Raw genomic sequence first — 21,197 nt, 5'->3', positions numbered from 1 at the left:
CACAGTACTTTTGGAGGTTCATGATGGGTAACTCAAAAAAACAAGCCTATTGAAGCCTATTGCTAGTAGATTGAGAAACACTGAACAGAAATTTGTGTATCTACTAGGAGATTTTTATTGGTCGGAGAAAATAAAAGAGGAATTAAAGCCATAAATAACATCAGCTGTGATGAAAGGGAGACAGGGTGGTCAAGATATAAAGATGATGAATCTGTTCTAAACAAGACAAGCAATTGCATGCTGTGAAAAATATATACAACACAAAGGTTTATTGTTTTAGGCAGGGTAATTATAATATGAAGACCATAATCATCAGTGGTTTTAGCAGTTAAGAAATTTTAGTCAAAAGGAGGCTACTTAAAGTTACTCACATCAAGCATTTGGAGGATTGGGCTCATGCTGATACAAAGATCAATCAAGTGATGCACAGCTACTTGCAATTTTCACTTTTATTTCAGGGCAAGCTTAAACTATTTGACAAGAAGAGAAATAGTGCCATCTGCTGACATAAGAAACAGTCACTTGTGAGAAAAGCAAGTGTAAGATGCCAAAACTGTTACAGCTAATGTTTTTAAAAAATGGAGTTCAAACCTTTAAAGAAAATAGCATAGCCCCAAATTGTTTATGCACAGACTTCTAGTTTTGTCAGCTTTTAAGAATTTAAAGATTTTGAGATGGACTCCTAAGCAGGAGACAAGGAATGGATGCTCTTAAAATGGTGGGGGGTTTTTTGGGCAATAAACTCTGCCCCCACCAAGCCACCGCACAATCCACAACCTTTCCCTTTAACAGACTAGAGCTCAACATCCCGCTGAGTGCTACTTCCATTTCCTATATCTAACATCATGCTTATTTAGCAAACATTCATTTATGTACTATTTCCTTTAGGCCATACTGCATTTTGTCTTAGCAGAAACTTTAAGAGCTAAGTATGAATTAAGAGAGTAAAATAAATTTTGTACATTCAGAAAAATGAGACAACTATGGGATTGTGCTGTTTTTTATTGTGTTTTCAATGGAGAAATACATCATCTGTTTACAAAATAGCTCTTGAAAAATACAAGGAGTACAGATACTATAAAACAAAGCAAACTCCAGTCATGAGACACTACGTACATCATGCGAAAGCAACAGTCTGATCTCCAGGTTATGAAAACTAGAATTAAAAAGTCACTATACAGAAAGGTTCCAAGTTTCCAGCTTGGCAAAACTTGGGTGCAGTTACATGAAACGTTTAATAAAATGAAAAAGATTTTCCGAGGTGTAAACAAAATGACAAGACTAAATTTGTGCCTGGCAATTTCGATCTAAACTCCATAGCTACACAAAATACACAGACACCTTGTACACTTCAACTGTTAATATAACCTTCTTTGGGGGGTGGACGACAGCAGGCTGCACAGGGCAAGGAAAAGAGAAATATTGTATACTAGACATCTTAGACAAATGGCAAAAAAAACCCTTCAGTTACTGCACAGCCTAAGTAAAAGATAAGCTACACTCTGACTTTGGAGAATTAATTTAGAAGGATAAGGGGAAGAGTGTAAGTAATTTAATTTTAACATGAAAGATGCACGTGTAATAGGATGGAGCACAATGGGAGAGGGAGTTCATAAAACATGCTAATCAAAGTATGGGAAGTATGATTTGACATCCCACATATTTCAGACTTAAGTAATAGTAACATGAAGTTTGTTATCTACATCTGGTATTACTGTTGGCATCCCTCATGTTCCTCAAATACTGCTGTTTGCCATGAGAGATTCAGTTCTTTCAAAAGAAAAAGTTGTTACTTATCTTTGTTGATAGGACTACAAGAACAAAAAATAGGAGTAAGAGAGCTTACTAGATGTCAAGTGCTTACTAGAAATATGATTTTTAAAAATTCAATGTTGTTCAGTATGTAAAACTATTTCTGATGAGCCATCTAAAAATAAAAAGGTTAAAATTCTTAGGGAAAAATCTTTTTGCCTTCATTTAAAATTTGAAGCTTTTTAATGCATACAGGACTTTTGTGGAGTGTACAAAAATCATCTTATATTTAGTGATTCAAAGGCCATCAAGACAGGTGTTATATTTCACAGGCACGCAATATTTACTTAAACACTTTAGTCATGGGACAAAATTTTGAATTTGTGCCTACAGGCCACAAGGTCTTATGATTAGGTAAGGGGCGGGAGGGAAACCCAAATGAGGGTCTGGCTTGTTTTTATTTTGTATAAATAACTATTGTCCTATATGGTGCATACAAGCTGCAAAACCCCCCCGCAACATTAAACGCAAAAGCTTTTCCCAAGAAATAAAAGGATCAAAAAGGGAATAAGGAGTTTGATTAGCTCAAAGGAAAGTTTATTTGCTGTTTGACTGCTGATCTGTATGCACCTTAAAACAATCCTATAAATAAAAGTAGACCACATCTTAATCATGTCCCACCAATACCAAAACTTCCCAGTTACTTCCTCAACATATGTCTTATAACCTCAAGATTTGACATTTCATTTTAAAGGCTTACTGCTGCTTGATGGCAGTTGAACTAGATATACTATACACTTTGTTTTCAATGTACAGTATATCATAGAATGTCATCCAATTTGCAGATTACTACTATTGAAGAGATTCTTCAATAAAACAAAAGTGTATCAGCTGAAGATCTAAAGTTAGTCATACTCCAATAAAAAAAGTACATAAAAGTGCATTTAAGGGATTCTTATGCCAGTTTTATCTCAATTTTGAAACAATGCATCAAACAAATTCAATCAGAATGTCAAATATGGCTACAAATAGTGTTCATGTTTTTAAAGGCAGTAATCCTTCGAAATATTTAATGCAACTGTTGCTAACACATTAATTGTACTCCTGGCTTCACATACTAACCTGGACTTCCAATCAAGTGGTGATTTTAGCCCAGAAAGGGAAGTGCACAAAATATACCTAAATCCATTTGCGATCATGTTCTAGTCTTGCACCCTCCGTTCTCCTTTTTTTTTTTAGCATTAGAAGACAACAGGTTGAGTTGGCTGATACTGTTTATGGACCCCTGAGGTTGTTTTTACCGGTTCAATCTCAATTTTATTGAATTCTTGATAACAGGAATAGGATTTGCAGGGAGAGCAGGGATATCTGAAAGGTCTGTACTGGGTGTTTTCTGAAAAGAAAAGAAGAAGTTTGGTTGTATTTTAACTTTGTAAACAGCAAAAGAAAAATATTGTAGTAATTGGCACTAACTTTCAAAAGCAAGATCTTTAGAAGAGTTTTTAAGAATATAGCAAGGATAGTTACAAATTATAAATATAGAAGCAGATATTTCCTTTGCCTACACAGTCATTATCAAGGAAAATTTGCATAAAAGTCTCTTTCATACTATGCATTTCCTTTTTCGACAACTGCAAGAAATTAGGAAGTGCTGCAGATAAAGCTAGGCTTACTAATAACTTGTATTATAATAAAACATAATATCCACATAATAAGGGTGCTTGATCGGTGACATCTACTATCTAATCTACATGTTCAGTATTTAAAAATTCCTTTGAACAATTCAGTGTTAAGCCTCAGCCCCCTACAGATGAATGAAGAAGAACTGTCCCCAGTGCAATACGTATCTTCACACATTTATATTTCAGATTGTTTAAAAGCGCTTTACAGCCATATTTCCAACTTTTCATAATGGTTTAGATTTACATGGAAAACTTATGATGAACTCTAAAACAGTGCTATGTGACTGCGTTAAGTATTTCACCTTGAAAATAATCCAAACACTTTCTTCTCACTTAAAAGACTTAAATCCCAGTCAGCAAAATTGTATCTAAAGCCAAATAAAGGAAAACACAGAAAAGAAACTCTCAAGGTTCCGTGTGATTCATTAATTTCTCATGTGCTTAACAAGCCTCTATTGGTGTTTTTTTGTTTTTTGTTTTTTTTTTTTTATTTTGAAGTATTTATCTTCTGCTTGAGCAGATTATTTGACATCACAATAACCCAGTTACTATGCATTACTTCCCATGGTTTATCAGAAGATGTTTTCTTATGTTATAAACATTCAGAATTAATATAAGGTACATTTGATACATGGGAAAAACTGCATTAAAATGACTGCTCTTAATTGTTGTTTTATCAAAAAGAAATCAACCAAGTTAACGCTGACTGATAGGGTAGCAAAGCACAATGCAACAAGGACTCAGGACAAAATAGCTTTGACCTCCCACCTCCCCCCTGCCCCTAGTACCGCCCACTCTGGCTGGTGCTGATCTGCGGTTTAACATGTTTCTATTTTCTGCACCATGACCAGCGTTTTAAACAAAGCCAACAAGAATACTGAAAAATGACAGAAGAGGCCCACCATCCTTTTGCAGTTTCCAGATTACTTTTGCTAAAGTAACAACTACTCAATTCGTAAAAGCTACAAAGCTTTATATAATCATCCCTCCACAACAGGTGAAATAAACTTGGCGTACTAAATACTCTGAAAATTTCCCTGAAGCAGTTTAAAGTACCCATGTAACATCTAGAGGTTTTGCCAAACAATTTTGGTACTTTTATTCAGTACTGCTCATATAGTTCAAAAAGTCCGATAACAAATACCATTAATACTATTGCAACATATCTCCATTTTCAACCAATACATTTACTACACGTCTTGTAATAAGTAAAGTGTGCATAAAATGCTTTGTGATAGTGAAACTTTAATCAGTAGAGCACTAAGAGAAGCTTAAAAAAGCTAGTAAAGACAAAGATGTGTTCTATAAAAGTTGTTACAATTTTAGGAACAAAAAATTTAAGTGAATGCTACAGAATTCTTAACTTAGTGTCTATTGTTCCAATGCTCCTTACATTTATAAGACCCGCAGTGAAGCAACACAGCTGGCTAATGAATTATAAGGTTACAACTTCTCTCTCTCTCATACCAAATATCAGAATCTGAAGTTACATTTCAGACATTCTCAACCTCTATGAGGGTATCTTTGAGCAGCAGCTACTTAAAGCATTTGTTTCCTTGTTAGAAAGATTATTCTGTGATGTGCAAAGCACAAAGGAATAAACTGAGCCCCTTACTTTGAAGGCACAATTCAGAAGAGCGAATCCAGCTTCGGTCAGTTTGTATGGCAAGCCATACATGTTTAGCTACAATGCACATTCAATAAGATCAATGACCATCTAAAACACAAAAATTGTGACAGTAACAACAAGCAGCTTTCCATACAATGGATTTATATTTAAAATTACACATTTATTTTTAACATCTGGACTCATTTTAATTTCAATGTTTTCACCACAGATTAGCACGCACACACACAGAGAGGCGTTGTTTTTAAAAACAGTACCTGAGGAGCTTGCAGAGTTGTCTGAAGAGTTTCTGTTTGAGAATTAACATTCACTTCTGTCTCAAGTTGCTCCTAAAAAACCAAAAGCATCAACACAGTTACACCGCTTCCGATTATAAAAGCTATTTATACAGAACTCCATTGCCTTAAGTTGTGCATATACAGCGAAAGAAAAAAGGCAAGTATCAGTACTTCCTGCATTGATACCCATCCTTTTATAATACAGAAATCACCACACTAGAGAATGTTTTGCTGATCAGGAATTTGACAGCCACACAAGCTACATCACTTCTCAGTCGTCACTTGTTTCACCACTTAACGCCTTTTATACAGAATCCTATAGGAAGCCATTACATGTCATTCAACTCATTAAAGACAAAAAGTGTAGTATCAAGGAAGACCATGTGAAAAGCTACTGAATTTGTTGCAAATTCAACTGCTTTTCCACTCCTTTCACCATTCTGCCAGAAAAGTTTTCCTGCTACTTTAATGGGTTGAATCAGCTTTCTGGATGAACAGATGAATATCAGAGCCAGTTTTTCAGGTAAAATAGTGGGACTGCATGGCTAAAGCAGGACAGTGGCGCATTCTCATTTTAATGAAAACAGCCTGTTAGTTAAAATTGTAGCATTTAGTAAACCATACCCTAACAAAAAGGCATGCATTTCAATGGAGAAAAACCTATGTTTATGGTAATTAAAGACGTTCATTCCTCCATTTCCTTTCATGCGTATTAAGGAGGTAAGACTTAGAGAGACTGACAATAAAAGCTAACAGGATTACCTATGTCTTTTATAATGATCTGTATCCAGAGGATCTATTTTCAATGTTAGGATTAAATGCTTACATGCATTTCTGCCTTCACCTGTCTTGAGTTCAAAGAGATTTCAAGGTGACTATGTAACAAGATACAATTCCTCACTTAAGGGTGTGGAAACTATAAACTAAAGCACTTAAACATTTTAATAGATATTTTAATTTCTCGGCATATTTTCCAGAGTATTCCAAAGACAACAGAACATGCCCTATAAAAACTGTATACGTCCAAGTGGAGAGCTGCTATCGTAAGGCTAAAGACAGACTGTCACTCTTTCTGTTCACCAATAAGTAGAAAAACTGTCTGCTAAATTACAAGATACTGAAGGGGCACGCTTGAATCTCTGGAAGTCCCCAAAAGGTATGCTGTAACTTCATACAATAATTTCACTATCAGAAAAGATTTATTTACCATAATTTGAAATTTTTTTAATCTAAAAAGTGAACAAGGTAGCACCTGGCTTCGGGATTCTCAGCCCAACATGCAAAAATCCCAATGGAATACACAGGACAACTGTTCTTTCACTAAGTAACATACATTGAGTTTGGGATGCAAAGCAAGGCATATAGACACATCCCTGACCTGATTTAACAAATTTAAATATCATCATCAATTTTTTCGCAATGCATAATACTGTGTGAATGACCAGCAAAGAAATCACTGTCCTATGTGACCACGGATTCAGGCTCAGCTTAGCCCGGCAGCAGGTAATGTACTGCAATTCATTAATATTGACAGGTACATTGAAAAATAACATATCATTTTGGTATCTTTACTGGAGAGTCTATACTATATCTACAAGCACTCTCAGTCATTCCTAGAGGGAAACACAGTAATTTTCACAAGGAAGAGTCCCGATTAATATATACAAAATTGTACGGTCTAGGCATAGATACCTTAGTTTCCATTTTTTCATGCTCATTCAAATCTATACAGCTAGTATCTTCACTTATTTCATCCTGCTGAAAGGCAAACAAACCCAGAAACTATTAAAAAGCATAGAAACATATTTAAAAAACCCAAGAAAATAAAGTCGTAAAGTGTTTTTGAAGACAGAGTTAGTTCTAAGACTTAATAAGTTATACTCTAACAAAAAAATTGCTTTTAAGACAAGAATTTAGAATCTAAGCATTTGTGCTAACACAGTACATGTGTCACGTGATGAATATCAGCATAATAAAAAAACCCAAAACCCACTAACACCTAAGCAAGCTGAATACATAAAGCAGCAATTCAATCAGAATACTAAATATACACCCCATTTAACAAAATACTTGAAACTTGGAATATGAGAATCAGCACTCTGCAGCTGAAATGAATATTCAAAGTTTTGGACATTGCTGGGGTATGATCTCAAAATCTCAAATACCTCTTCAATTTTCATTTTCTTGGGAGACTCTTCTTTATGTGGAGAAGATGTCCTTTTCACTGCTGTGACAGGGCTAGGCATTTTTGTTGCAACATTTCCTGAAGTTCTTGGTGATGGATTTAATAGATACGCTGAGGAAGCAATTCTAGAGATGGTAGGCTTTGGTGGTGGAGAAATGGCTGGTTGTGTGGCAGTTTGAGGAATGCTTTCATTTGAAGTACCTATGGATAAATAATTTACAAATCTTCAACAAGATGAGTTGACACAACCATTTCAGTGCAATCACTGGTATTTTTGGTCTCTATTCAAAACCACTGGTATCAAGCAGGCATCAAGGAAGTGGTACAGTTAGTGGTATAAGCATCACATTTGGAATGGCAGGTGTGCATACACAGCACAGTTAAGTTTCAAGCTCATTCTGAGAGAGAATTCCTGTACCAGATACAGGGTAGCCATGGCAGTGACACCCTGCTTGGTCTAATTAACCCTGCTTAACAGCAGGGTATACTAGCCCAGACAGAGCTCTGTGCTAATATAGCTATATTATTCTTGGTACCCAAAGAAGTTTTACTGTTTCTGGACTCAGCCATATATATGCATTGCCAAAGACTGCCTTAAATCAAATTCAAGAGCAATCTGATACTCCCTTTGTCACTCAAACATGAAGCTTATCATTTCTCAGGCTTGGAGTACACAATGGCAGATATGAAGTCATCATAGAGCATCAGATAAAGATCTGACATTCCATAAAAATGCTCCGTATGACAAAGCTCTACCTCATCAATTGCTGACCTCAAACCAGTAAGTGCACATAGGGAGATGCTCCAGGATGAGAAAAATTATGCTGAGGAAATTTTTCATTAATAACTGTCAGGTGACTGCTTTTGATTAACCAAAATACAAGAATGAACAACTTCTGATGCCTTTGTTCTTTCACTAGAAGTCAATTCTTTTTTTAATTTTTTTTTTTTTTTTTTAAGTAGTAAGTGAAGCATACTTTTTCTCGTAGAAAATATGGTGGATAAAGTCAGCACACACAATGGGACATATTTGAAAAGATGTCAGTAAGGAGCATATGTTCCGCTTACATCTGAGTCTTTTTCACTCCTAGAATCAATTTCATGAAAGCACAAGGAGCAGGAACACGGGAGCATGGATTACAGACAGTACAGAACCACCTCTTGGGTTTAACTACAAAACGGATTAAAAATAAACACAAAAATTGCTCTTCCAGCTTTAGACAGTTTTTCCTCATTTGACCAACTGAACTACAGACCTGCATCAGGTCATCGGCAATCTATTGCTATTGTGAATCGCAAATATAAATCCCTAAGAATAAAAGAATAAACAACAACAAGGCACAAAATATTCTGCCATGATTTCCTGAGTCCTAAAGAAGTTAGCTAAATCTGTATATCAAGGAGAACATGTTACAGCCTGTGTTAAGTAAAGACCTCAAAACTGGAAGAAACACAGCTTTATAAACGTTACCAAAAAAAAAAAAAAAAAAAAAAAAAAAAATCAATAAAAACAGTATACTATGCTATTTTCCTTACCCCCTGAGCTTTCACTGGAATTTAGTTGTGGCACAGTGACTTCAGAAGCCTGTATGTTGGTCACAGATGCTGCTGTTACAGCTGGCGCAGGACTGCTTCTGCTAAAAATAGAAAAATGACCAAATGCCAAACATTAGTAAAGCTATGGTGCTATATGATCCACCTTACATCACACAATATGCATGGCCAGTAACCATAGCTGATAGTATTTTACCTACATTACAGAGCAGAACTTATAATACTATGTCACAGTAGGAAGACAGAAATGAGCATTGGCAATCTACTATCAAACTTGAGCAATGGAAGCTATTTCAAATATTTAATCTGAATCATTTCAGAGACAGTTTTTTAGACCAGTAAGAAGTTGCATTAAAAAGAGGCAAAAATTAAGGCAATGTGTGCCCAAATTAGGTGCAGGGGAAAATGTAGCAACTATTTTCCTGAAGGATGGAACAAAACCAGTGTGGAAGAACTAGAACAGAAAGTTTGTTTTCAATCTACACACACCATTATGACTATGATTTCAGTCTTCCTGAAAGCTTCCCAGGCAAAGGCCTGGGATTTCACATGACAAAAAAATTGTTTTTTCGTTTTCAAGAAATAGGGAAGCAGTATGTGTCTAAAAATCAACACAGGGCAATTTCCACTTCAAGTGTGACATCCTAGATATCAGACTTGTTTTAATAGCATGGTCAGTGGCATCAACTATTGAAAAATCATTTACCAAAGACAACTAACTAAAAGAGCACTTGTCAAAAGGAATAATTTTAGTGAACTTAAGTATTTTATTCTACACAATATCCTATAATATACATCTAATACTGCACAATTGTAGGAGATTGATGTTAACTTCTGTGTATCAAACAGGCAAACGTGAGACTCTTGAAAGAAGAGAAGGTAGAATCCCATTTACTTGGACAAATTTAAGTTTAGATAGGAAAAGACTTAATACAGAAAGTTAGGATTAAGATAAACATTAATATGTACACTTTGAAAATACAATGGAAAATTATGTTCCTAAGCTTAATTTGCATAGATATCAGTAATAGCAGTAGCACTACTGATTTCCCAGACAGAAAGCCTGAACTTCTCTGCTGTCTCACATTTTGATCCAAAACTCACATGACTCTTGCTCACTCTCACACCTCAATTTCCTGCTCACTACCTCTCACAGCCTCCTACTGCACTGCCCACCTTGTTCTTCTAAGCACCTTTACCCAACTTTATAATTCCTCATCTGAAGTCCAATGCCATGCTCCCTTATCCCCCAAGTTTAGCCCTGCTCTAGTGCTCAAACTGGAAATAAGAATGTCTACAAGCTCCAATTTGGAACATTTACACCTTGATAACTGTAGTATCTCATGTATGTGGTATTTGCTACGCTTTTAACACAAGTAATTCAGGAACAGAGAGCAGCAACAAGACTGAAAGTCTTCATTACCCCTGAGAACTTCCAGAACTGTTCAATGGACTCGTCTTCATAGCACTAGTAGGTGAAGGCACAGATGTGCTGTTATCACTGTCCATAGACAAGTCTAGGCTGCTGTCATTCAGAGCTGTTAACCTGATCCCTTCTGTCGAATGCTGCAATCCACAGGACAAAGGAAAATTATATTAGTCTTATTAAGGGCTTAAAAAGTCAACGAAGATTCAAATGATGTAATATTTCAGTTATGCAAAATGTTAGCTGTTACATTTGCGAAGAAAAAAGAAACGAGAGGTGATTTAACAGTGATGAGCTTCCACCATGAACTAAGCATGTAAGTGTGCCTTAAATGCAGTCAAATTTCAGTACATTTTTACTTAAGCTCCTACTGAAAGCAGGAACATTGAAAAATATAAATGGACAATTTTCAAATCCTTTTACATGTAAATAATCCACTATCCTGGCACTACAAGCATTTACATTTTCACATTCACAATTCAGGTACAGATTTGTCTGAACCAATGAAGTTCAAAAACACAAGATAACCTGTTACTACATTTAGTGATTGTATTTTCAGCTTTATTTCAAGTTTCTTTGTTTTTGTGGGCTTATAGATACTGTTTTCATTAACTTGAAAGTAATACTGATGTACACCGAACCCACAATTAATACAAAGAATTTAGAGACTGATTTGAACTTAGACAGTTAGTGGAGAAGAAAAACCCTCCTCTGACATAGTACTACTTAAAGAGATGCACTGCTTAATACTTAGATTGTCCTCTGAAACGTATTACAAACAGATTTACACTTCGTTTTAATACAAGATTTCCTATTCTTTAAAAAAAGCAGTTAATATAAAACAGCTATAGTAATAAAGTATGTTATTCAGGTATACCTGAAACAGAGTATATAACAGTGGTTCATCTATTCACAAAAAAAAGCTAACCTGTATTGCTCTCAGATTAAGCTAACACAAAGAAGCAGGAATTTTTAAATACAGACTAAATTGTTAAATTCAATGTTCCACCCCGTTCTTCCTGCCTCCACCAAAAGTAAATCACATCCAACACAACAGCTTAATTAAAAATTCTGCTACCATTCTCATTTATGGCCACACAGGTAAACTATACATTGAGGGAGAAAATAACCCTGGCTAGGCAATGGGCAACTTTCTGATGTCAAAACTGTCATTTAAATCTTTTACTCTTAATTAAAAGAGCATACAATACCAAAAGCTGCCAAGTTGCAGGTCGAAGAATACTTTCCTTCAAATTATCCTCAAAATATTCAACCTCAGCTACAGCAACAAACTACTGTCTTAGATACAAAAAGGCAGCAACAAGTTCAACATTCTACTCTGCTTCTATCTGATGACTTGCAATTTTACATTTAGAAGACCTTCAGGAAAATTTAAGTAATAACAACTTAAGAGAAAAAAGCTGGAGATAGCAAGAATTGCTTGACTGATTGTTCTATTGGCATTGTTACAGATGCTTCCTTTACGTGACCTGCATGTTGAAACAGCAAGAGGGCTTTAAAACCTTATTATTACACTGTTTTAAATCTGTTTAGTTTAGGAAGGCCAACAAAATACAGTATTTCAGCTAGACCTGAAGATACTACCCATGTTGTTGATGTTCTGGGAAATCTAGTATTACATTTAGTGCATCTAGTAATATTTCTACAGTCAAATAAGATCACATAGCTTATACAGGTAAAACTAAGCTTTCAAAATGTGATTTTAGTTCTTTGATTAGTAAATCTAAAAAGCTGAGGAATCATTTCTCAATGGCATTTTTATTGCTCTCAAATATTAGTCAAGTTTACCTTTTTCTTTTTCTGAAGCACGTGATTAGGTAGCAGTTGGTGAAGTTGCTTACGTTTCACATGCCTTGCAGCAATCTTCATATCCATCTCAAACATCTTGCTGTTTATTGCTTGCCTATAAACTACACAATTAGAATAACATTAAGACATATAGAAGCATTTTGCAAAGTCCACTTACTTGGGCAGGCAGAAACAACTGGCATTTCAGAAGATTTATTACCCTCAAGAACAAGCATAGGAGGAAAAAAGTGAACTGCCTACTATGCCAGCACTGATAGTACAAATGTTAAAATGTTACTTTGGAAACAGGTGACCTGTTTTCCAAGAAAAATATCTTGCAAGCACGCAGTTCTTTAAACTATATTGTTAACAAGTTTTAACAGTAATAGCTCTGAAGTGAATTCTTCATTTCATCTCAAAGGGACTAAAGATAGAAATAAAATTTCCTCATAAGAATTACAGTATTTACATAAAACTATTTTATTAATAGTTGATTCAGCTTTTATTTATGGAGCTCCTACAACAAAAGGGTTCTAATTCGGGATTTGAATGCTTGTGTGCCAGCTAATATATTACAAATTATTCTGGCAACTCAGATACCACTATGTTTTTATACAGAAGTGATTTACGTTTGGTTTTCTTCTGCTGTGTTTTGGGTTTTTTTGGTTGGTTTCCTTTGTTGTTTTTTTTTTTTTAATTACATATAGTATAATAAGCTATTTCTCTTCACCTCAGAACATTTACTTCTGATGAGTCAACATGGTTAGTGCTAGTAAAGGAACTACACTGCAACCCAACATCTTGGGTTCACGTAAAGCCAGGCAAAAATGAAAAATTTGTTGTTCTTTCACACCGACTTTCTATACAATGTTGAACAAAGCTGCAGCAGACGTATGAATAAAAAAAAAAAATGTTCTGTAGATCTTAAATACAAAAACTTAAGAGACATCTCCCTTATTGACTGTCTATTCTACAAACGTTAAGGAATCTCATTGAATAAGCTGTGAACGTGTAATTAAAAAGCTGTTAAGAGACAGATACACAAAGAGCTCAATGAATAGCGCATATTAAAGAGCCTACTACACTAATTCTTGGTATTGAAGAAGCAGCTCATAAAGCCTCTGTGTAAAGATTATACAAGTTACAGTTAAGGTAGGGGCGAGCTCAGGAAAGCCAGACACAGTTAAAGCATTCCATATTCCTGACATTAGGTCTTACCAAAGTTTCAATACAAGCAAAATCTAGCCCATTCTTCATGGCTCTCCTTCTCCCCCTGCTCCCACTGAAAAGCAAACTATTCCCTAATTTCATTTTTGAAAATGCTTCGGTAGTTTGATAAAATCTTAGATCTATTCCAAAAGACAGGGCAAACAGAAGTTTTTGGGGTGGATTAAAAACAATGAAGACAGACCCACCTTAACTTGAGATGACAAAAGAAACGCCCAACACACAAACAGAAATTGTTTGCTAGTTGATTACCTTTGGAAGTGTATTTACAAATTGAACAGAGAACTATGCATCATAGTCTACAATGATTTTGATGAAATGCTACTTCATTTAAAATTGCATAGATTTAGACAAATTTCAGATTTGAATGTATTGCAAGTAAATAATTCAAAATCATAAGTGCAAGTTTTAGTATTTTCATACCAAAAATCTCTGACAAGTACACTATTGAAATATTTGTTTATAAACAATAAAAGACCTGAGAAATTGTAATTCATAGATTCCTTCACTCCTTCAAAGCAGCAGCCAAGCTATTATGCCTTTTCTAAATTCTCAAAAATTAGGATGATATGTCTATAGCTTCACCTTCACCACTTACAATCAAAAGGAATATTTGACCTCTCACGAAAATAAAAATCCCTTTGACTGAAAAAGGCAGAGATTATATATGCGCACACACACAGCCCCCCACTGCAGCTATATATGACAATAAAGAACTTTCAAACCTTGGTATGATTTACTTAAAAATATATATATATGTATATTTATATTATATTCACTCATACACCCACACTGGGGGGATGGGGGGGGAGGTGGAGGGTGTACAATTTCCTCACTTCCTTACTGAGTCTTAGAAATCCAGAGACCAGGGTTGCATTAGGTAGCACTTGAACCTATTCCTTTAACTCTGTAAACATGTAATACTTGAGCCTTAACTGTCATTTGTTTAAAAAAAAGATATTGCAAATTTATTAGATAAGCCTATCAAAGGTAGTGTTCCTTTCTTAGTCTTACATTCTGGACAGTCACACTCTCCAGCTGTTACCAATTCTTTGCTTACAGATTTCTTATGCGTGTTGTAAATTATTTTCATGAATCAAAAAGTAAACAAATCTGAAATAGTCAAAAAGGCTTCTTGCACTGAGCATTGGGTGTGAAAGTAAAAGTTACTGAACCAACTAGCTAGTATGAAATGCCATGGAATAAGAGGCATTTTGTTCTAGAGTCTACTAGATACTCAGCTTTAATCCACTGATAAGTTCAGTTTCACCAATAAAAATATATAAACTATACACATATTGTCAGAATGAGGTTAGGCTAGGTAGTTTGCATATGATAACCAATTTGTCTGTTTAATAAAGATCACAATATAACGTACCATTTTTAGTGAGATCTGAAAGATTTGTGTGCATCATTTAAATCAGTTTTAATGAAAACAAACTGAAAATGATTGGTCTCAAGTGTCTAGAAGCATTAAAACTCATTAAAACTGTATTTCATTAAATAACACCCTAACTCCTTAGCTGAATCCTTCTACCCTATGTCTAGATATGATCCTACTACTGAAACAGACTACATTATGAACAAAGACAATAACTTCAACAAGTTTATTAATACCAGAACATCTACAGAGCAAAACTCACCTGTGTCTGTAAAAGACTGAATGTCGTAGGTAAGATCAACACTTAAATTTTCAGAATTTTCGGTTTTCTTAAACACCAACCCAATCACCCACATTGTACGGTATTCTTCCCTGGAAAATTTTATATAAAACAGTCATATAGTACTGACAGAAGAACTGAATAATCTAATAAGTTATCTGCTGCAATAGACAACAGTTGTACATTTTAGCTCCACTAGCAATGGGGAGCTAGCCATAGAAAGGCAAAAAGCAAAGCTGACTTAATGACATTCCCTTTTCATTCGCAATACAAAAACCGTCATGAAACACTGACACATCTATCTCCAGCCAACTTAATGAGCTAAGATCATCAGTAGATTACTTCATTCAGCTGTGCTTCTGTATAGATTCATTTTTAGGAGTTACAACTAGCCATCGCAACTGTAAAGGAAACAGATTTGAAAGGAGATGATACATTTTCAGCACCTGACCCTGAAAGTCATTAGAATCTATACCCTGACTAAACAACTTCCATTTTGCCACCTAAACTCGTCTTCAACTCTGAAATTTCTTAGCTGTAACTGACCACAAAGTGCAGTTTTCAGGTAAGGAGAGCCTCCCTTTGACAGCTCACCTTCCCATAATATACATGGAAGATGAACTATTACACTCTATTACAGAATGTAACACTTCTATAGCAGCTCAAGACATTTAATGTTTTAATTCAAATGTCTTTTCCCTGTAAGACTATTTCAGAAGAACACTGTTTTCCAATCAGTCAAGGAACAAATTTAGGGCAGGCAGGCGAAAGAACATACGTTGTTTACATTGGGAAAATGACCTTACCTAAAAGTGTTGCCCGCATCAAGTCCTCTGAAATAACAGCTAATTGGAGCCTGTGATCATGCAGGCAGTTGTAGCTGTATTTACCCACTAAAATGGTGCTGAAGAGGTAGTGCCTGCTTCTGTCCAATTTCACTTGGAACATGCACGTAATTTATGTATATAACTTAAAAAAAAGGTAGCACCATACTGTCACTTGAAGCAGTTGATGTCTGGAAAAGGCTGTGTGGAAGGTAAACAAGGCTTTCCACATATTCCCAGTGAAGACAAAAATTTTTTCCCCATTCTCACACCACACAAAAATATGATTCCTTACAAGTTAGTTACACCACTATCTAGAAATAAAGTCTTAAAAAGAGGTTTTAGCCCACACACCTGCGACCATTGTTTTGAGTGGGGGAGGAGGGGATGGCAGAGGGGGGAAGGAATTGAAAAACATATAATCCTAAACAATTTGAAGTGCTTGATATTCTCTCCACTGTTTCCACATCCTGAGGAATTCTAACATCAGCCATTACCAACTCGAAGTGATATGTATCTCAACTGCTAAATTTAATAACATCAAGTGTACTTAGTTACTCAAGATTTCAGTTCTACCGTGCCTGATGTTCTACGCGATTCTCAGTGCTGCCTCATAATTAAAACTGTCTTACCAACTGATGCTAGATGCTCAAGCAACAGCAGCTAAGTAGCAGTAGCTAACATGGATTATTGGCAAGAAATTATGCAATTAATACCGTTATGAGCAAAAATATATTCTTTCCTTAAAGTTATTTTCTTGCTTAAAGATGTGCTTATACAGAATAAAGAATATCTAATTTTACAAATAGTACTTGAGAAGAGCTTAAAACTGTTTGCCTTTAGATGCTGTCATTAAAAATTAATCCATTTAAGATTCTATAAAAATGCTACTTTATTTATTAATGAATTGGTATTTTACCTAAGTTAGTTCCTCACCATTACATGAAAAAACAGTTTTGCTTACTTGTCAGGATTCTCCTTGGGTGCTGGGAATGACTGCGGATTCACATGAGCCAGTGTAATGAATTCATTCTTCTCCAGGTTTCCAACTAGAATACGGATTTTTGATTCCACCAAGCCCACCCTGCATAAATGTCATTTATTAGCAAGTTCTCATTAATATGAAATAATAGAAGTATCTAACATCATATATCAGGATAAAATCCTCAACATTCTCCTTATACTAATATTTGAGACTACAAACAAACTAGTGCACTATACATGAAAGATTAATTCAGAATAAACCAAGCGAATGCGTTACAAGAACTAATGCAAGGGAAGCTTAAGAATGCCCTGAAGCTCTCATTATGGCCTGATTTTACAAATGGATTAAATAGCAAGACATTACACATCAAGTAAAAGGCAGTCAGCAAGAAACTCCTACATATTTCTCCAATATTATTTTGGCTTCAGATGATGAATTTTAAAGTTGAAGAAATTCCCAATACCTGACAAACTTAAAACTTCTCTAATAAGAGAGAGCAGAAACAAGGGAAAGAAGCATTTTTGTTTTGAGAAACAGTATTTCGAGAGATTAATAAGCAGTGTGAGGAGGTATGTTTTCAAAAAAGTGCATAAGGTTTAAGAAAACAAGATTTGTAAAGTGAACCTGAGTGCTGTAAAGAAGCAAAATTCAAGCAACAGCCTTCACTCCCTGGTTCTTGATTTTTACTGGTTTTCAGAAGTGTACCATCTTCATCCATTTAATTTTGAAACACTGAAGCTCCACTTTGTTTCTTTAAAAAGATACTAGATACACTAGATATTCCCTTGCGTCCAAGGCTGACAGGTTTTTGTTTGGTGTTTTTTGTTTTTCTTTTAAATAGCAAGCATTATACTCACCATTCTAGTCGCTGTTTTTCTGTCGGTGCGCTTGCTAGAAGTACAATATAATGCCTTTGGAGATAAAGACAATATGCTATTCTATTTATACTTCTAAAACTAGACATTCAAACCTTAATATTAAAACTTTGCAGTAAGTTCTACATTGCAAACGACAGATTAAGTATATACCCTATAATAAAATTAAGCATTGTTAAGTAGACAAAGGGGCTATGTCCCCCAAGCGTGTGACTAATGGACTTCTCAAAACATTTCAGATTTTAGGAACATTTGCAATTACACTTTAATACCAGTAACTGTAATAAAAGGCTAGGAACATAGAACTAGTTGAAAAACAGTACAGATCTTTCCATACCTAATGAGATCAGGGATTCAACTGACTACTAGAGATTCCTTGCAAGTAAAAACAATTGTTCACAACCATCTATACGTCAGTTGTCTTAGTCGCAACATTATTTCTGAACAGTTAGAAGAGTGGTTAGCACATACGCATTTGCTCACAGTCAAAAATAACACTATCAAATGTCATTTAAAAATTTTATATCTGCATTTTAGAATTGTCTGAAGACACTTATCTGAAACTTCACAAGGAATGTTTCCTCTGATGATAATTCTTAAGCTCTCAATTATATTCCAGGATAATCAGTGTATACCCACTGGCAGTAAATTTCAAAGAAACAGTATACAAAGCAAGAATGGTATTTTAAACAAAGAAGCCCAAGGACAGTGGAATGGGAGATGATTACTTTTAACTTGAGTTCATAATGAGGGAGGTGGGAGAACTTTACATGTCTACAGTCAGGTTTAGCTAGGAAGTCTATTTTAACATCCTAAGTCATCCAACTTGGCATTTACTCTATACTGATACGGTATATTTAGGTATCTTCAGAGCAGGATTTAAAGAACAGTAGTAACATGAGGGATTAGACCCTAGGTACATATACCTCATAAAGGAACACAAGGTCAATGATGGTGAAAAAATATGGTGCAAGAAGAGTCCTCTGATGCTATAGGCCTTGAAATCTTAACAGTAAATCAAAATCAACAGACCAAATCAGTAACTACATGTTTCTGTACTTATCTTTAGGTGGCATGAGAAAAAAAACTTGTTAAATGCTACAGTCCTTTGAATTCAGTCAGAGAATGTCAATGAAATAAGAGGACTGGAAAAGAAAGATTTGGAGAAACTTCTTCCCACTCTGAATAAGGCATTTTATCTACTTATTTTTTGCGTTTTGGCAGTATTAACTGCTTCATACAAAAATGTTAAGGAGTTTTTCCTGTTACCTTATTGAAATATTCATTTTAGTTACTTGTAGGATACCATGACTCAATTATTTATATGCCTTTAAAAAAAAAAAAGCCACAGAGAATAAGGGTCCTTTACTCAAATTCTGTATGAGAAGTTACTAATTTCTAATATCAATTTCTTCTAAGGAGCACTAAATATGCAACTATCATCCACAAGATTCCTACATCATACATACCACACACACTTGCAGAATGTCTCATTTAGTAGTAAAGACAACTTAAGCTTTTTGTTGTTTTTAACCACGTATGAACTGAAAGAGACAAGTCTCAAATCTGCAAGTATTTGAAGAAACTAATTTTCCTGTTACTTATTAAAAGCAGCTCTTTGAAACAAACTTCTGAAGAACAATTTAAAAAAAAAAAAAATTTGATTTTGCTATGTCTAAAAGCCTCAACTAGCTGATGAGCACCTAGGAAAAAAACCTAAGCCTTATTTATGAAAATAAATATAGTGATTAACTACTTTCACTCAGGTACTGCTAGCTGAAAAAGAAAGAAAAGATGCAATTTCTCCCCCCACAACCCCCAACTATTAAAACAGAGCTGAGAGGGAATTAATCACTGGAAATCTGCTACTACCATTTTCAGTAAAACTTAAACAGCACAAGCTGTTAAAAATAAAAAGACATACTTAGTTTGAGAGTCCAAGGTCTCACTGATAAATTTTGCAAAGACAAGATTTGTTAACAGTTCTTCATTCGTAATTTTATCACAAAGAATACGTCTAATTCAGAAATATCCATTACTTCATGTTAAAGAAAAAGAAATTCTGAAGTTAAGCTTCTACCTCTCAATGGTGATTTTTAGATGCATTATTTTGAAGTTTGGTCTTTTTTGGTTTTTTTTGTTTTTTAGAAACTGGCGCTGTTTCTCTCCCACTGTCTCCCTATTAGCATTATGTTTTCATACAAATAACCTAACGTAGATATTATGGAATTGTCTTACACCATTAACACCTGTATCTACAAAAACCAAAAGTATTTTTAAGAGTCATACTACTTTCTGAAAAAACTGAGAACACCTGCACATGTTCATTTCAATTTTCTTTATTAAGCTGTCCAGGATTTACACTTTAAAATATTGTCCTGGTTTCAGGGTTGAACCACAACAATTATGCAGTGCTTTAGATAAAGTCCTATCAAGGCAAGCGTTCAAAGTACCTTCTTAAAAGGCAATGTTTATATTCTACTTATTTAGCAGGATATCTGTCTTTATAACAGAGAACAATATGCTAGAGCTCATTAAATGAGTGTTATTTCTCTCATGACCATACTTCCCTCTTGGTTTTAAGCTCTAATAATTTCATTCTCATGTAATACTTCATACTCATGTTATATCCATTTGAAATTATGCTTGTCATTTCCCTGTAAAACACCATACCCAGCAAGTATATGTTCTTTGTTGTTGTTCCCCCCACATCTGAAAAATTTAAACCTACGTGAAAGGCAGGTAACACATGTTGTAACTCCTTAACTCCAATAATTGCTGATATTTTAAAAATAAGAAAATTTTCCTAATTTCTAATCTGCTCCTGCCATGCAGGTATGCAGTAGCCTCCAGATTTCCTTAGTCACACATCATTGAAGGTTGTTTACTTTAAGCATGGCTAACAAGTTAAAAGTGTTTACGATCAACATAGATGTTTAGCAACTAATTGCCATTGAGAGTGGTAAAGATTTCTTCTCTGAAAGCATAGCTTTACTAAGGAAATGTTTTTAAAAGTATGTCTCAGAGCAAGGATCGGATCTTCTCTTATCTGGCAGAGCACAACGCACTGCTCTGAATTTCAGCAGGAACAAATCAAGGCATCTACAATTTAAACAGGAAGAGAGTGTGAGGAGCGGGAAAAAAAATCCAAAACATCTAGCTTTCAGATGGAGACTTAACCAAGAGCCACATTTATTGCATACTGATGACTGCATATAATGATTTTATTTCATAAAGGTTACTAACCAAACCTTTTAATTTACTTACTAAGGTAAAACAGAGAAAACCTTGGGTAATTTAAATTAAAGCAGG

The 21,197-nt window shown here is 34.9% G+C and overlaps 1 protein-coding gene across 3 annotated transcripts in view; it reads right to left on the bottom strand.

Moving 5' to 3' along the window:
• Nucleotides 1-984: 984 nt before the first annotated feature.
• PAPOLA (poly(A) polymerase alpha) overlaps nucleotides 985-21,197 on the bottom strand; it is a 49,039-nt gene continuing 28,826 nt past the window's right edge. For 2 of the 3 annotated variants that reach the window (XM_009280817.1, XM_009280819.1), the window contains 10 exons: nucleotides 17,868-17,921; nucleotides 16,990-17,109; nucleotides 15,184-15,293; nucleotides 12,314-12,435; nucleotides 10,502-10,644; nucleotides 9,061-9,161; nucleotides 7,505-7,725; nucleotides 7,032-7,097; nucleotides 5,319-5,390; nucleotides 985-3,145 (listed from right to left, as the gene is read on the bottom strand). In XM_009280817.1, the coding sequence (XP_009279092.1) occupies nucleotides 3,050-3,145; nucleotides 5,319-5,390; nucleotides 7,032-7,097; nucleotides 7,505-7,725; nucleotides 9,061-9,161; nucleotides 10,502-10,644; nucleotides 12,314-12,435; nucleotides 15,184-15,293; nucleotides 16,990-17,109; nucleotides 17,868-17,921 (1,105 nt within the window). In that variant the 3' untranslated portion in view covers nucleotides 985-3,049. The remainder of the gene's footprint in view (nucleotides 3,146-5,318; nucleotides 5,391-7,031; nucleotides 7,098-7,504; nucleotides 7,726-9,060; nucleotides 9,162-10,501; nucleotides 10,645-12,313; nucleotides 12,436-15,183; nucleotides 15,294-16,989; nucleotides 17,110-17,867; nucleotides 17,922-21,197) is intronic. The other variant, XM_009280818.2, reaches the window with a different exon arrangement.

The sequence above is a fragment of the Aptenodytes forsteri genome, unplaced genomic scaffold (genome assembly GCF_000699145.1).
Source record: "Aptenodytes forsteri isolate BGI_AS27 unplaced genomic scaffold, ASM69914v1 Scaffold193, whole genome shotgun sequence".
In the NCBI taxonomy this organism is placed as follows: Eukaryota; Metazoa; Chordata; class Aves; order Sphenisciformes; family Spheniscidae; genus Aptenodytes; species Aptenodytes forsteri.
Note: the sequence above shows the minus strand (reverse complement) of the source record. Positions and strands in the feature narration are given on the sequence as shown.